Source organism: Balaenoptera musculus, chromosome 13, assembly GCF_009873245.2.
Source record: "Balaenoptera musculus isolate JJ_BM4_2016_0621 chromosome 13, mBalMus1.pri.v3, whole genome shotgun sequence".
Lineage (NCBI taxonomy): Eukaryota > Metazoa > Chordata > Mammalia > Artiodactyla > Balaenopteridae > Balaenoptera > Balaenoptera musculus.
The window spans coordinates 10453766-10468827 of record NC_045797.1 but is presented as its reverse complement, the minus strand read 5'-3'; the positions used below and the strand labels follow the sequence as shown (position 1 = coordinate 10468827).

Genomic DNA, 15062 nt, shown 5'->3' with positions numbered 1-15062 from the left:
GTGATGAAAAGTCCTGGAGGTCTGTCGAGTGTACCTAAAATGTGACTATACATAAAACTACTGAAATGTACACTTAGAAATAGTTACGATGGTAAATTTTATGTTGTATATTTTACCACAATTAAACGTTTTAAATAAAATAGAATGAAATAAAATAAAGTGAAATAAATCCCTTTAACTTCCCAGGAGTAGGTCGCTGTACTGAGAGACTTCCAGCTGGGGAAAGTGACCTCAGGGAGCAACTTACTCAAAATCTTGCTATAATTGTAATTTAATTAAAGAAACTTTGAGGGACTTCCCAGGTGGTCCAGTGGTTAAGACTTTGCCTTCCAATGCAGGGGGTGTGGGTTCGATCCCTGGTCGGGCAGCTAAGATTCCACATGCCTCACGGCCAAAAAACCAAAACATAAAACAGAAGAACCTTTGAGAGCCTCCCCCAAAAAAGAAGCAATTGTGACAGCATTTGATCTTCACATTCATATTTTTCATTTCGAATAAACACTGCATCAAAAGCTTCTGTACTAGAACGTGTTCTTTTAGCATATTAAGATATTTTAAATTCATTTATGTAACACTGTAGCACAGTATTCATTTAATAAGGTAGCAAAATATCATATAAAAATAAATGAAAGCTTTTATATACCCACTGAGAGGATTTACACACGTACGAACACTTGTATGATAAGTGCTCTCCACAGTCTCCTTGTAGATTTTCCTTTCCTCACTTCTATGATCAGCCCTAAGCATGACCTCAGGAGAGCACACAGAGCCGACCACTCAGGACAAGGGAGGCCGATTCACAGTCTTATCAGAACACAGAAGAGAACCTGGGCTGGGAAAGTAACCTCTAGGTAGCATCTGCAAACAGTGACGACAGCTTATCTTGGTTTCCAGTTGTGGATACCTGTGGCCCTTACAGGCCCAGGGTCAGGCACTGTTTTCAAAACTGGGATTCTTGGGATGTACGTCACTGGGTGAGAAGTTCAGAATCTCCTCCAAGGAAGGGCCTTCATCCTCTGGAGCTATTTCAGACTCAAACATCTGCTGCAGCAAAGCATCCACGGTCTTGTACTCTGGGAGGAAGGAGAGGGGCACATGGGACCTGCCCGTGTGGGTCGGAGGGGAGCACCCAGCCCCGCAGAGCTCGGCTTTCCTGAAGGAGGGTCTCTGAGCTCACCCCACTGAGCTCCCCAGACCCCCCAGGCTCTGGAGACCAAGGAGAAGGTCCTCCTTGAAGGATGGGGGAGGATGGCCGCCTCTGGGGTGGCATCCCCCCCACCCCACACACACACACACCTGCCATCTATGCTGTGCTGTGTCTAAGTGTACCATATGGTGTCCCCACCAAAGGCCCAGCTGAGATTCAGACAGGTTTGGGTTTACTCAGTCAATCGTTAACTCATTGAGAATTAATAAAGTACTTAAACAGTTATTAAGGCCCGCATGTCCTGGGCACATGGTGAGGCCCTGGGGATACAATGGAGAACAAAAAAGACATGGCCCTGCACATGTGGAGCTTCGAGTCTGCAGGGAAGACAGATGGTGACCAGACAGTCACTCAGTGATCAATGTACAGCTGACAGGTGCTGAAAGGCAGGGAAGGAGAGCTGGGGCAGTGGGGGGGTGTCACAGGAGCACCTGACCTCTCGGGGAGCCCGGAGGGCTTCCCTGAGGAAGTGCTGCCTGAGCAGAGACCTGCAGGAGGAAGAGCCTTGATTTTGCAAGGTGAGGTGAGAGCAAGGGGAGAAAGCAGCATGTGCAAAGGCCCTGTGGCAGGATGGAGCAGGGGAGCCAAAGAAGTAAAGGGACAGCAGGGCTAAAGGGCAGAGGCATGGGGGGTCCCGGGGGAAGGAAGACGGGCTGAGATATTGAGGGAACCACGCATGTGGCCCCTAGAGGCCACGGCAGGCGCCCTTGAGACACGGGAAGCCCCTGAAGGTCGGTTTTGCATTCTGGAAACATCTCACTGACTGCTGTGAGGAGGATGGATTGGAGGAAGTTTCGAGTTGGGTTAAAACTTACTTTTTGATGCAATTCTAAAGTACAGTCCTTTCAAGGCCTTCCTTTTGTTGTCTCCATCGTCCCCACTGAAGCCACTGTCCTTGGCGTCCACGTTGTCAATGAGCTTCCCATCCTGCACTTCTTCCCTTCAGGGAGGAAGAGATGGTGTGAACACAGCCGGGTCCCTCAGCTGAGTTCCCCTCTGTCCTCCCAGCCATGGCCCCATGTCACCCATGTAGCCAGCGGAGGGTCCCTGAGAACTGGCACCCAGGACCAGGGTGGCTGCCATGGGGTCTCGGGGGTTAAATGTGATCAGGACCCACCCCGCCATGAACATCCTGCTTCCAAAGTCCATGAGCCACGTCGGGAAATGCTACTCACTCTTGGACCCCAACTCCAAGCTCCTGAATCTTCTTCTCAATGGCAGTTTCCACTTCACTTTTTTCTAACGAATATGCCACAAAAAACGCTTCCAAGATGAACGCTATGAAAATACTGAGAAAAAGTAAAAGGCAGAGGGTTTTACATCTAGTCAGCCATGGTCTAGGTGATGGGAAATCATGGCTCCAAAGAGTGTTCAAACCCAAATAAAAAGGCCGCCCATCTTTGCAAAGAAAACACAACATGGGGAAGAAATGACAAAATGTCTCTCAAGCATCAGGCACAACTTTCTTTCATTTGGAAAATCATTCTTCCTCTACATAGTATTTAAACGGTGACTATTAAGAAGAAAATGGGGGGGGGGTTTGATTCACAATTTTTAAAGGTTTGCTCCATTTATAGTTATTGTAAAATATTGGTTATATTCCCAGTGCTGTACAATATATCCTTGCAGCTTATTTTATACCTAACAGTTTGTACCTCTTAATCCCCTCCCCCTACATTGCAAGAATATGGAATGCCTCACCAATTTGCATGTCATCCTTGTACAGGGGCCACGCTAATCTTCTCTGTACGGTTTTAGTGTATATGCTGCCAAAGTGAGCTCGAAAATACACTCGAGTGAGCTCGAGTTTATTTTAAGGGGAAGCTTAGGCCACATAATTGTTGGTAGACAATTCTCCATGAATATCTCGTGTTATTGCACAGTCTGGGTCCTCTGAGCAAAGACACTGAGAGCCAATTTAGGGATATGTTGGGCTGGCCAAAAAGTTCGTTCGGGTGGTCTGTGGCATGGAAAAACCCAAATGAACTTTTTTGTCCACATAATACGGGTGTCTCCGGATATGCTCCACAATAGTAAAGCTTACTGTTACTTACCGTCTCCTCCCCAGTGACCACTAGGGTAGCAAAGACTTCATTTTGCCCTCCCCAGAGACTTGCTTACATTCAAGAGTAAAAATAAGGTCTTTCTCTTTTTCTCTCTCTTTCCAGAGGGGAGGATGGGCAGGTCTCCCCAGCTACACAGATCGGGGTTTTCTCATTTTGGAGTTCCCCTCCTGCAATGCAGCCCATCCAACTGGCCCTCACCTCATTGTGCAGTGGGGATTAGGGCTCAGGGAGTTGCCCCAAGTATTGCTCTGGCTGCAGCTTCTGCCATGAGGAATAAACTGTCTTTGTCTCGGACCCAAGGTATCACACTTTGTCAGTATATACACGTGACGTACACACACACTGATCTGCAACTTGTGAGTAGGGAATCCCAATCCCTTCACCACTTCTGACTTAACATGATGCTGATGGAGCCCAGGGCTGTCACCACACTCGCAAGCTTTTGGGGGAATAGCTGAAAAACCCCTACAGCTTTTCGCATTGCCTCGGCCTATCCCAGCATTCTGGAAACCTCTCTAAGAATCACTCAGAAGCATTCCTCTCTCATTCCTCTACATATTCCATTCAGACGGTGCAGGACAAGCAGCCCTGAGCAGTTCTTCCCCTCCCCTCCCTCTGCTGGGACGTTCTTGAGCCAAAATCAGCAGGATGGTGGCCAAAGCAGCCCTGATGTGACAAGGAAGGCCCGGGGCTGGGCTGTCACCCCAAGAATTGTGGGCCCCAGGCTCTAAGAGGGATATGACAACCAGAAAACATCTCTGGGGGGAAATAAAAAACAGGGATCAAGGGGACTCAAATTCAGGTCCCACAAGGAACAGGGGAGCTAGAATCAGAGATTGATAAGCAGGAAGGAAAGCCCTCTGGAGTGGTGAGATGTCATAGCAGCTTTCAAACGGTGACTGAGTTCTCCCCGGAAGAGAATTCAGGACAGAACTGGAACCAATGAAGAAAATTAACCAGTAAGCACATTTCCATTCTACCTGTGCAAGGACAGGTGAGGACCAGAGCTGGACGACAAGGAAATTGACTCGTATAGGTTCTAATGAGTCCCAGGAGTTGCGCAGGTTTCATCAAAGGGTGGGCACAATTCACAAGGATGCTCTAAAGGTGATTTATCCCACCGGGGAAGTGTAGGGAGACCGGCCAGGACCCCAGAGCCCTTCTGACCCAAACAACTGGCGAGGCTATGAGATGTATATTAGATACTGACGTGCACGGCTGGCTGACACTGAAGAACACAGATGTGAACAAAAGTAAGATGCCTCCTTTCTGGTGCCTTAGCATCTAGCAGGGGAGATGGGACCCACCCACAAGGTACTCAAGGGTGGAGCCAGGGAGGAGGGAGGTGTGAGCAGCTGTAGATCTGAGAGGGGGGATCTGGAACGGCCCACCCAGCAGGAGCAAACTCACTTAACAATGAGGATGACGACCACGACGTGGAAGCCGATGAAATACAGCTTTGCCGCCTGGTGAGTCACGAGGGCAAAGCCGTCCGCGAGGAGTGCGAAGCTAAGGAACCAAGCCTTCAAGGAGCCAAGACCTAACCCTCCCGGAAGGTGCTCTCAGCGTCCCCTGCCGCGCCCGCCTCCTCGGAAAGGATATTGTGCCACTGGTTAACCACCGTGAGCTCTGTCAGCAGGATGAGAGAGGCGGGCAAGTCATTGAAGTTGTTCCTGCAGTACCTGCCTCGGGCAAACGCTGAGTCTTTTAAGGCTGGGTTCCCACACACCAGGGCATCAGGACTGGTGGAACCGGGGTCAAAGAAGTGGACTTTGCCGTGGAACACTTCCATCCCGATGATGGCAAACACGTAGTAGACCACCTAGGGTGGGCGGCACCGGTCACGAGTGGGCAGGCGGGATGAGGGGAGGCGGAAGGACGTGGACACAGGTCAGCCTGCGACAATGGCCAGCAGAGAGGGCTGCTACCCTCATTCGGGGGATGGCTTTCCCCACGGCCACAAGTTCCAGCAGCAGCAGGAACAGGGTGGGATGGGTCAGCCCACCGGCCACTGGGCTGTTCAGGGACAGGGGGCACGGCCAGCTGGACCACACCTGGACCTCTGCTGTGGTCTCCGTTTGCAAAGACAAAATGATGCTGTTAGCAAGTTAGTGGGTTAAATACTCAATAAATAATATCAATAGTTAGGCCTCTAAGGAAAAAAATAATAAATTTGGATCTTTACCTCATTTGTTTTGTTGTTTTTTGTTTTTCTGGATTTTTTTGGCTGCACCACGCGGCATATAGGATCTTAGTTCCCCGACCAGGAATCAAACCCATGCCCCCTGCAGTGGAAGCGTGGAGTCTTAACCACCGGACCACCAGGGTCAGCTATATGCCCCATGTTTCTACACACTTGATATTTCTAAAAATAGCTCCTAGAAACCCCTTGAATCTCATTGACTTCATCTCCCTTTCTTTCCCTCACTTAAAATAAGGCTCACAGAGACCTGCTAAGAATGAACATCTTATCGCTTGCTTCACGTAGAATAGGAACAGAACACTCACCAAGACCAGGCCGCCAAACGTCAGCATCGTGGGGCCGATGTTAATTAAGGTGGTCACGATCACCCGGAATCTGGGATAAAACAAAGTTTCCGACACAAGGCAGAGGGAAGATGTAAGTAAAACTGACACCACACTAGCATGTTTGGTTTAATGCCCCTCCCCCCAGTCCTGGATCTGTGCTGTAAATGCTGTCAGGAATCTGCCTTTACAATTTTGTCAGCATCAGTCCATCTACTGAACTGAGGGGGGAGTTAACTTGAGTTTCCCCTGAAGCAAAACAAAGCAAGACCGTTTTTAAAAACATAAGAATGGTAATCACAGAGAGTTTCACTAGTATGACACAGGTGGGTACTGAGGCTGAGAAACCATCCACCCTCATCTGCTTTCTTCCCCCAACCTTTTCCGTCATCAAAAATTCAGCCTGTATTAAAGCTGACCTGGAGACTTAGCTGACCCGGTCTGCTCCCCTATTTATTTTGCGGGGGAGCAGGCCAGTCCTCAGATGGAGGCATCCCACACACTCCTTGAAAGGAACCTGGCCTATCCAAAACAGGGTGGGTTTTTCCAGGTTTAGGGATCAGACTCCTAGGTTTGCGTCCCAGTTCTGCCTCTTTCTAGCTGTGCACCACTGGGGGAACTACTTAACCTCTCTGAGCTTCACTGTCATCACCCAGGAACTAAAGATCATTAAAGCCCCTACATCAAGGGTTGCTGGAGGGATTTAACAAGACGATGGTTAGCGCACTCCGTTAGCATCAGCTGCCGTCATGACCACTGTCCAGTCACCAGGCTGCAGGCACAGTTGAGGGACCACATCACAGGGTTGAAAGTGACGGACAGAATCCCTGCCCTCAGAGAGCTGCACCTGGGGGCTCTTCACCACCTCCTCGGGCTCCCTGCCCCTCCCCACCACCCCCAGAGAACCCAGGTCCTCTACACAAGTTATATCCTGGGGTTCACAGCTGGGCGTGTTCATAGTTCCCAGGCAGGGGGGTTTCTGTCAAGCCCCAATATGGGGAACTGCCCGGGTGCAGCTGTTTCCCATGGCTTCATCTTTACCTCTGAATGCTGACAATGACCCGTAAGAGCCGGAGTATTCTCAAAATCAAGACAATATCCAGTATCTGCTGACTGTTGTATTTTCTCGCTGGAAAAAGAACACAACCATCTAACATTCCGGTTTCAGAGCACCTCTGGCTTGTCCCTTTTATGCAGTGAGGTCTGAGACTCTGTGGGTCCTGGGGGACTATGCCCTTCACTTCAAGAACAGGGCGATGGCTCTGAGCCACGAGGAAGTGAGGACTGCCTTCAATCAGTAACTCCCCCAGCAAATCAGCGCCAAGCTGAGCATCCCCTCCAGCCCTAGAACTAAGAAGCACGAGTGTAGGAGCAGACTTCAGACCATCATCAAGAACTGACTGTGGATCCCGTTCTACAGAACACATTTCAGCAAGCCCTTCCTCCCCACCCAGCATTCATTTCATAGTCGTGTTAAGAAGCTGCTCTATCTCTAAATAATCCCCTCCGCCATCTACAGGAAGGAGTGTGCAGGGCAGTGGTGGCACATGTAGGGGAGCCAGAGGAGGGGAGAAAGGAGAGGGTGGTGGGCAGAGGCTGATGCGGAGTTCCTGCTACAGCTGGACCCTGGGTTGGGGGCCAACATGGGCAGAGGGTCAAGGATGAGCCCTGAGACCAAGGGCAGTTTGGAGAGATGACCAGGTGAGTGTTTGGTGTGGTGATACCTACAAATGAAATCTCTACCATACAGCCAGACACAAACAAAGCTACCATCCCTCTCCAGAAAGTGGAATAGTTTTACTAATTCTCCTGTGTCCCCAACTGCCTCGCCCCAAACACCCTAATGGTACACCACGGATGTTCTACAAAGTTTACTGATTGAACACACGCTTCCGGGAGACGGGGAAGCTGAGAGCCGGTGACACTGACCTGACTGAATGGTGGTGTTGGCCACGGTGGCCACCAGGGCTGCGATGATGATCAGAGTATCAAACCTAAGGAGAAGCAACGTCAGTGAGGCATCAAGGGAAAGGCCTGTCAAGCTCAGGATACAATGAATCCTGAGAAAACTCGGAATCCAGTCTCTTACGCAAAGCAATGATCCAGCCATCAAACTGACTTCCATCATTTCTAGGACAGCAGGTGCAAAGCAAGAAACACTGTGTTTGATCATTTACTGGCTGCTGCAATGAGCCACCCAAGGAAATTTGTAGGAATCAGCTAATTCATATCACTCTGTCTTCCAACATAACTATATACTTGCAAGAAAACTTTGACACATTTTCAGAATACATAGTGTAATCTTTCTTGGTATTCATCTTACTAAATGCATTGCAACTTTATTTATTTATTTATTTAATTTATTATTATTATTTTAATTTATCTGGCCTTGCCGTGCGGCTTGGGGGATCTTAGTTCCCCTACCAGGGATTGAACCCACACACTTGACAGTGAAAGCACAGAGTCCTAACTGCTGAACCGCCAGGGAATTCCCTGCAACTTTTTAATTAAAGGGGAAATTCATCATGCCGTGACTTTTCTTTCTCACAACGGTGCCACTGCCTTGGACAACACTGGCCACCTGGCTACACGCACACCTTAGTGAGTTTCTTGGCACTGGGAGCAGTGACCACAGAGATCCAACCCTGCTGAGCTGTGCACTACTGAAGTTGGTATCCCGTGATGGCTGACATTCAGTGGTACTCGAGATGGTCTGCAGCATGTGGGTGATGGTTTAAGACCGGGAGGTACAGAGCCTGGAGCAAAGAAGGTCACAGGAGAAACATCCAGCCCGGGAAAGAGCTTGCTAAGGGTCCTCATCGTCCAGCCACGCGGGCCAAGTTTTCCGATAACAAGAGTACGGAGTGGGCCGGGCAACCATGGAAGGAATTGTTTCATTGGGTGAGACATTCTAAGATCCTTTCCAAATCCAAGATGCCGTGATCTGTGATTCTAATTTTAGCCAGTCATTCAAACTGTCCTCCTAAATAACAGCTTTGACAACCAGATGTTCCCCTGCCCTCAAGACTTCATTATAAGAAGCCTCGGGCTTCTCTGGTGGCACAGTGGTTAAGAATCCGCCTGCCAATGCAGGGGACACGGGTTCAAGCCCTGGTCCGGGAAGATCCCACATGCCGCGGAGCAACTGAGCCCGTGCACCACAACTACTGGGCCTGTGCTCTAGAGCCCACGAGCCACAACTACTGAGCCCACTTGCCACAACTGCTGAAGCCTGCGTGCCTAGAGTCCGTGCTCCGCAACAAGGGAAGCCACTGCAATGAGATGCCCGCGCACCACAACAAAGAGTAGCCCCCGCTCGCCGCAGCTAGAGAAAACCCGCGCACAGCAACAAAAACCCAACACAGACAAAAATAAAGAAAGAAAGAAATAAAGAAATTTATTTTTTAAAAAAAGCCTCAAAACTAGGCAGATGGAGCTTGAAACACTCCACAACTTTATTCCCCAAAGTGTGACAGAAAGCCCCTCTCTTCACCCACGGCCCCCTCCCCAAAACACACAGACTCACCAGTTCCAGAACTGCTTCCTTCCAAAATAGGCTCTGGGTTCGTACGTGTACAATTTCAGGAGAATTTCAATAATATAGAGAGAAAGGAAAAGCCATTCTGCGTAGGAAATTAAGGGGTTTTTCTCATCCAAAGCAATGAATATGGCATTTATTAGAATGATGACATCATAAACCCAGACAAAAATCCTGCCAGGAGGGAAAAAAGAAAAGATTCTGTTATCATACATTTCAGTAAAAAAAAGAAAGCAGGTTCAGAGCCCTACAGGAACTACTGTGTTTCCTGTCAGTGTGATGAATGTGAGATACTCACCACCCCCCATCCCGCCAACACACACACACACCTACTCACTCATCATGGAAGGAAAGGTTCCACCATGGTCAGGGCTCTGAAATTCACCTGCCTCTCACTGACACTGGTACACTGGTACAGCCTTTCCCACCAAGGAGAAAATGAAGACAGAGTGAGGGGGAAGAACAGAAGCCTCGTTTTCCCAGTTTCGCCTTTTGGGCACAGTACCTGGATCAGATGAAAGGCTGAGTAGAATCAGGGGGCAAGGAGAAGGTTTAGGGCTTAGCCCAGGACCATTACACCTTGACTACTTGACCCTGGAAAATTAACATCCTTAACTCAGAAAGCTTCTGAAAAACTCTTTACTCCTATTGCACACACGTCTTCCAGGGGACTGACGTGCCCCACTTTCTCACCAAGTCTGGGGTGAAAAGGGGTGAAAAAAATATGACAGTTGGGCTCTGACTCAAATTTTCAATTGCAAATCAGGCTGCCCCTCACAGGCATCTGTGCCCTGAGCTCCAGAGAATCCTGGGTGAACTGTGGGCGTGGCCATGGGAAAGGGGAGGAGCGGGGGCTCCTACCCTATTGTCCTGGGGAAGCTGCAGACTCTAGGTCCCAGCCCTGGATGCCGCATTCAAGGACTTCTGAACCGTTCACTTATTTGTTTTGTTTTGAATTTTTGAATTTTATTTTATTTATTTTTTTATGCAGCAGGTTCTTATTAGTCATCCATTTTATACACATCAGTGTATACATGTCAATCCCAATCTCCCAAGTGAACCATTCACTTTTATGAAACATTAAATTCAAAGAAGGCAAGAGGGGAGCCTCTGCTGATAGGGGTGTTCCAGGCCACACATAGTAAAAATAAACTCTCCAACCGGGATAAAGGACTCTTCTGGAGTCCATCTACTTGGGAATAAAACAATTAATTGGCATTCTTAACAGTCATTCCAGTAACTCTAACTCATGTCTTCTTACCAGATACTTTACAGAGTCAAAATGCCATATTTGACATCAACTTCCTAATGACTCTGATGGGGCAGGAACTTCCTGAAATCAGAGAGTGGTCAGCTTCCCTGGCTCAGAAAGCACAGCCAGTCTGTGGCTCTTGAGCATTAAAAAAAATAAAAAAAAACACTGAAGAAGGAAGCATAATCTAGAAACCTGTCCTCTGGGTAAGGTTAAACATCGCATGTCCAGAACCCTTTCCATGCCTTCCCAAGAAACCAGAAGCAGTGAGCAGGGGAATGATTTATAGCTTCAGGGATGAAACGCATTCATTCAGATTCCTCGATTTTCAAAGCAATTTGGGTGAAAACCGGCCCCGTCTCACTTGCCTGTGCCGAACCATCTTCTGAACCAAGAGGCTTGGGGACGACTGGTATACCCGAGGCATCCAGGCTTCCAGCGGGTGTCTCTTGATGTTGATGGTGACCACCTGGATGTTGAGGAGGTCAGCCAAGCGTAGAAAGTTCGTTTTGTCTGCAATGAAAAAAGGACCCCCAAATACATGGCTGCTGTGACACTAAGGTTCAACGGGTGAGACAAAGCCAGCACGGACTCTTGGATCTGCGTTTCACAGGTGAAGATGTGAAGCCTCAAAGGACGAAGGCCCAAGGCCAACGGGCCAGTGGGTGGCACAGCCTCCTGCTTGTCCTCACTCAGCCCCGAGCCAGCCCCAGGCAGCCAACCCACGCATGTGACTTTGCTAGTTCACAGACGCCACCGCCTCACTCCCTGCCTTCCACCTCACTTTCCTCCTCACTCAGCCATCACTGCTTTCAAGGTCTGCCTGACCTACCTTTCCAGGCTCAACCCAACCTCCCCTTCCTTCTCACGAAGCCTCCAAGGTAGGTATAATCCATACCCTTCCCCTTGAACCCCTATGTTCTTCTCTGCCTACCCTCCCTCTCTGCCCCTTCTCAGGGACTCACTCAAAGCAACAGCCTCTATAACAAGTTGGCCCATCACCCCGGGCCAAAGTACAGTGGGCACTTAATTGACCGGCCGGGACCCACCCAACTGCGGAGGTGATGCCCTTGACCTGCTGAATGCCTGGAGCCAGCAGGCTATTCTCCATCACCCCATGCGCCTCTCCCTCACCAGGATGCTGACCACAAGTCCACTGGGCTGGTTCTCAAATCTGTTTAGGCGTGAACCTCCTGTTACATACAACTTAAAGAAATATCAATCACATCAACGGATGAAATCAGATTGTACATAGGGTGTTGCTGCTTCTTTGAAAACCAAGTTGAATGCTTTGCAAACTTTAAAGAAAGTTGCTGTAATAAATTGCAGGTACAGATCAGGTATAGCTGAGACAGCTGTTAAAGACTGGGGTGGAGTTTTTGGGGGCATTTTTTTTTTTTGAAGGCAGAGTTGTTGTTTTTTTTAAATTAATTAATTTATTTATGTATTTTTGGTTGCCTTGGGTCTTCGTTGCTGCACGGGCTTTCTCTAGTTGCAGAGAGCGGGGGCTACGCTTCGTTGTGGTGCACAGGCTTCTCATTGTGGTGGCTTCTCTTGTCACGGAGCATGGGCTCTAGGCGTGCAGGCTTCAGTAGTTGTGGCACGCAGGTTCAGTAGTTGTGGCTCGTGGGCTCTAAAGTGCAGGCTCAGTAGTTGCGGTGCACAGGCTTAATTGCTCCATGGCATGTGGGATCTTCCCAGACCAGGGATCGAACCCATGTCCCTTGCATTGGCAGGCAGATTCTTAACCACTGCGCCACCAGGGAAGTCCCGGGGTGGAGTTTTTAAATCCTAGAATGCTTCTCATTTAGAGGTCTGGAAATGAGTAGGTCTCCATTTCGAGTTTTCAGAAGTAAACAACGAATCATGGTTCTACAGGTGCCACCATAGTGGTTTATGCAAGAAAGATGATGGGGAACTGCCACCAACAGACACCCAGGCAAAGAGAAAGCCGCAGCCTCGTCAGAAGTGTGCCCTCATTTGAGTGAGGAGCCTGAATCAGACAAAACCCTGAGTGATATTAAACATTCACGTTGCTATTTTCCTGAAGAGTCAGATGGTCCTAAGAACATGAAAGAACATGAGTCCATCAAGTTGGATGAAAAACACTCTTATATGTCTTAGGATATCTTAGTTCCTGGGTCTTTAGAGTTAGAAGCAAAATGCATAGACATGTCTTAATAGCCAAGACGTGTAGCACCCGCTGAGGGGGAAGGGCAGCGTTAGAGAATTAGATGATGTGATAACTTGGATCCAGGACCTGGGCTACGTGAGCTCCACCATCAGAAGGTAGGGAGACAGTGACGTGACAACCACAAATAGGGTTTGGGGGGACCTACTGACAAGAATCCAGCCAACACATCAGCCATCAAGTAACCTCAACCAACGGAGAATCCATCACTATCACAGGGCTCACATCTTTTAATCCAGAAGATTCTATAGAACAAGAAAGGACAAAGAGAATCAAAAGCATGGTAATTTTGTGTCAAGAAGGAATTTGTACCCATCTGGTACTTTATGTTGGAGATCAGGGGTCAGCAAACTTTTTCTGTAAAGGGCCAGAGAGTTAGGTTTTGTGGACAATATGGTCTCCATTTCAACTATTCAGTTCTGCCATTATAGCATGAAAGCAGCCATAAACGATACACAAATGAATAAGCATGGCTGTGTTCCAGTAAAACTTTAGGAAAAACAGCCAGTGGCCATATTTAGCCTGTGGACCGTTGGGTACCAACCCTTGTTGTAGACATATTATTCTCCATATTCTTTGTTAATCATTCTATGCAGCCCTTTTCTTTCCACATCTGTAAGTTTCATGTTTCTCAGTTTAACACTAGATTTAAGTCTAACACTTTGGGCACTAATAGAATCCCAGTGCTTAGCCCTGGACACCGCACCTGCCCATAACTGCCGATCAAGGGGGAAAGCGAGCATGTTCACAGAACTAGCGATCTCCCTGCCTGTACTGAGGGGAGACCGTCGTGAAGCATGAAATTCTGTTTGGCTTTCTGCTATTAAAACTGTCTTTGAAAGTGTTGGTTAAACAAAGGAGTCTTTGGACACCCAGACATCAGAAATGACCGCTGTCTCCTATAAAAGATAACATGCGATCCCTAAAAGCCAACAAATCTGATTGGCTGTCTTCCCTAAAGATGTGTTTGCCCTGGTAACGGTATTTAAATTGACATCGCTGTTTTGTAAAAGATAAAATACTGGGGAAGTCTGCTAAGCCATGAGTTCACGGGCGCCTTCTTGCCACATCCATGAAGCTCTAATAAAATCTGTGACTCAGATGGATTCCTTTTTTCAAACTAGATGAGTGCTGGGCTCATTTAATTTACAAATAGGATCACGACCCAGGCGGCAAAACTGAGCAGGGCTCAGGGCGGGGGACCCAGACCTGTGGACTCCAGTCACGAGCCAGCCAATGGCAGCCAAGGTCATGGGTGTGTCACAAGGGCATCTGCTGACCTCCTTCGCCCCCTCTCACCTGCTCAGAAGGTCAAGAGCTACTTTGGCTGAATGTCCCCAGGGCATTAGAAAGTAAGAGTACTGCACAGGTGAGGTTTGTCACTGTCGTCCTGCTGTGGCTTTGCAGCCTCAGACGGGGTGGAGTCGCATCGTGTGAAGGGGAAAGGGCAGCAGCTGAACCAGAACCATGGCGGTTCTGTGTGTTCGGTGTAAATGTTCAAGTTTGAGATTTTGATAAACTAATAATATGAATATGACTTTCGAAGATGAGTAGTATTGGGGCGTGGGGGACAGTGAACCATAGAAGAAAGCTCTAGAGAAGGCAACAGTCTAAGGACAGAACCCCAAAAACAGGAGTTACGGGCTGACCTGTGTTCCCTGAAATTTCATATGTTGAAGGCTTAACTCCCAGCACCTCTAAGTGTGCCTGTATTTTGGAGATGGAGCCTCTGAAGAGGTAATTAGACTAAAAGGAGGTCATTAGGTGGGCCCTAATCCCGTATGACTGGTGCCCTCATAAGAAGAGGAGATTTGCACACAGACATGCAAGGAAGGAAGATGGTGTGAAGACACAGAAGACAATCATTTAGGAGCCAAGGACACAGGCCTGTCAGACAACACCCTGATCCTGCACTTCCTGCCTCCAGAATTGTGAGAAAATAGGTTTCTGTTGTCTAAGCCCCCCCAGTGTCTGGGACTTTGTTATGGCAGCCCAAGCAAACTGATACAAGCAATGATTTCTCAATGAATTGTTAAATGAATTGTTTTAAAGTGAACACTATGCATTCCTTAAACTCTGAATGGAGACTTAAAGGTCCTCTCAGGGTTAAGAAGTCAAGGAAAAATTCTTTATGCTTTAAATGTGCTATCCCCTAAAAAAAAAAAAATAGATAAACCAAACAAACATAACAAACAAAAAGACTCACCAGGGTGCAGGAAAAAAGGAATTTCAAGCTTAATGATCACCTTTTTTCTTTTAACAAAGTCTCTGACAAACTCTCG

The 15062-nt window shown here is 48.2% G+C and overlaps 1 protein-coding gene and 1 pseudogene across 2 annotated transcripts in view; both read right to left on the bottom strand.

The window, feature by feature from the left end:
* Positions 1–469: 469 nt before the first annotated feature.
* Positions 470–15062, bottom strand: part of LOC118906439 (two pore calcium channel protein 2-like) — a 38864-nt gene continuing 24271 nt past the window's right edge. Inside the window, exons 10-19 of one of the 2 annotated variants that reach the window (XM_036873982.1) lie at positions 10958–11102; positions 9326–9511; positions 7729–7793; positions 6841–6928; positions 5782–5851; positions 4876–5095; positions 4684–4774; positions 2383–2496; positions 2023–2147; positions 470–1073 (exon numbers count right to left, since the gene is read on the bottom strand). In XM_036873982.1, coding sequence (XP_036729877.1) covers positions 928–1073; positions 2023–2147; positions 2383–2496; positions 4684–4774; positions 4876–5095; positions 5782–5851; positions 6841–6928; positions 7729–7793; positions 9326–9511; positions 10958–11102 — 1250 coding nt within the window. In that variant the 3' untranslated portion in view covers positions 470–927. Of the gene's footprint in view, positions 1074–2018; positions 2148–2382; positions 2497–4683; positions 4775–4875; positions 5096–5781; positions 5852–6840; positions 6929–7728; positions 7794–9325; positions 9512–10957; positions 11103–15062 lie in introns of both variants that reach the window. The other variant, XM_036873984.1, reaches the window with a different exon arrangement.
* On the bottom strand, positions 2889–2987 carry LOC118906555 (annotated as a pseudogene).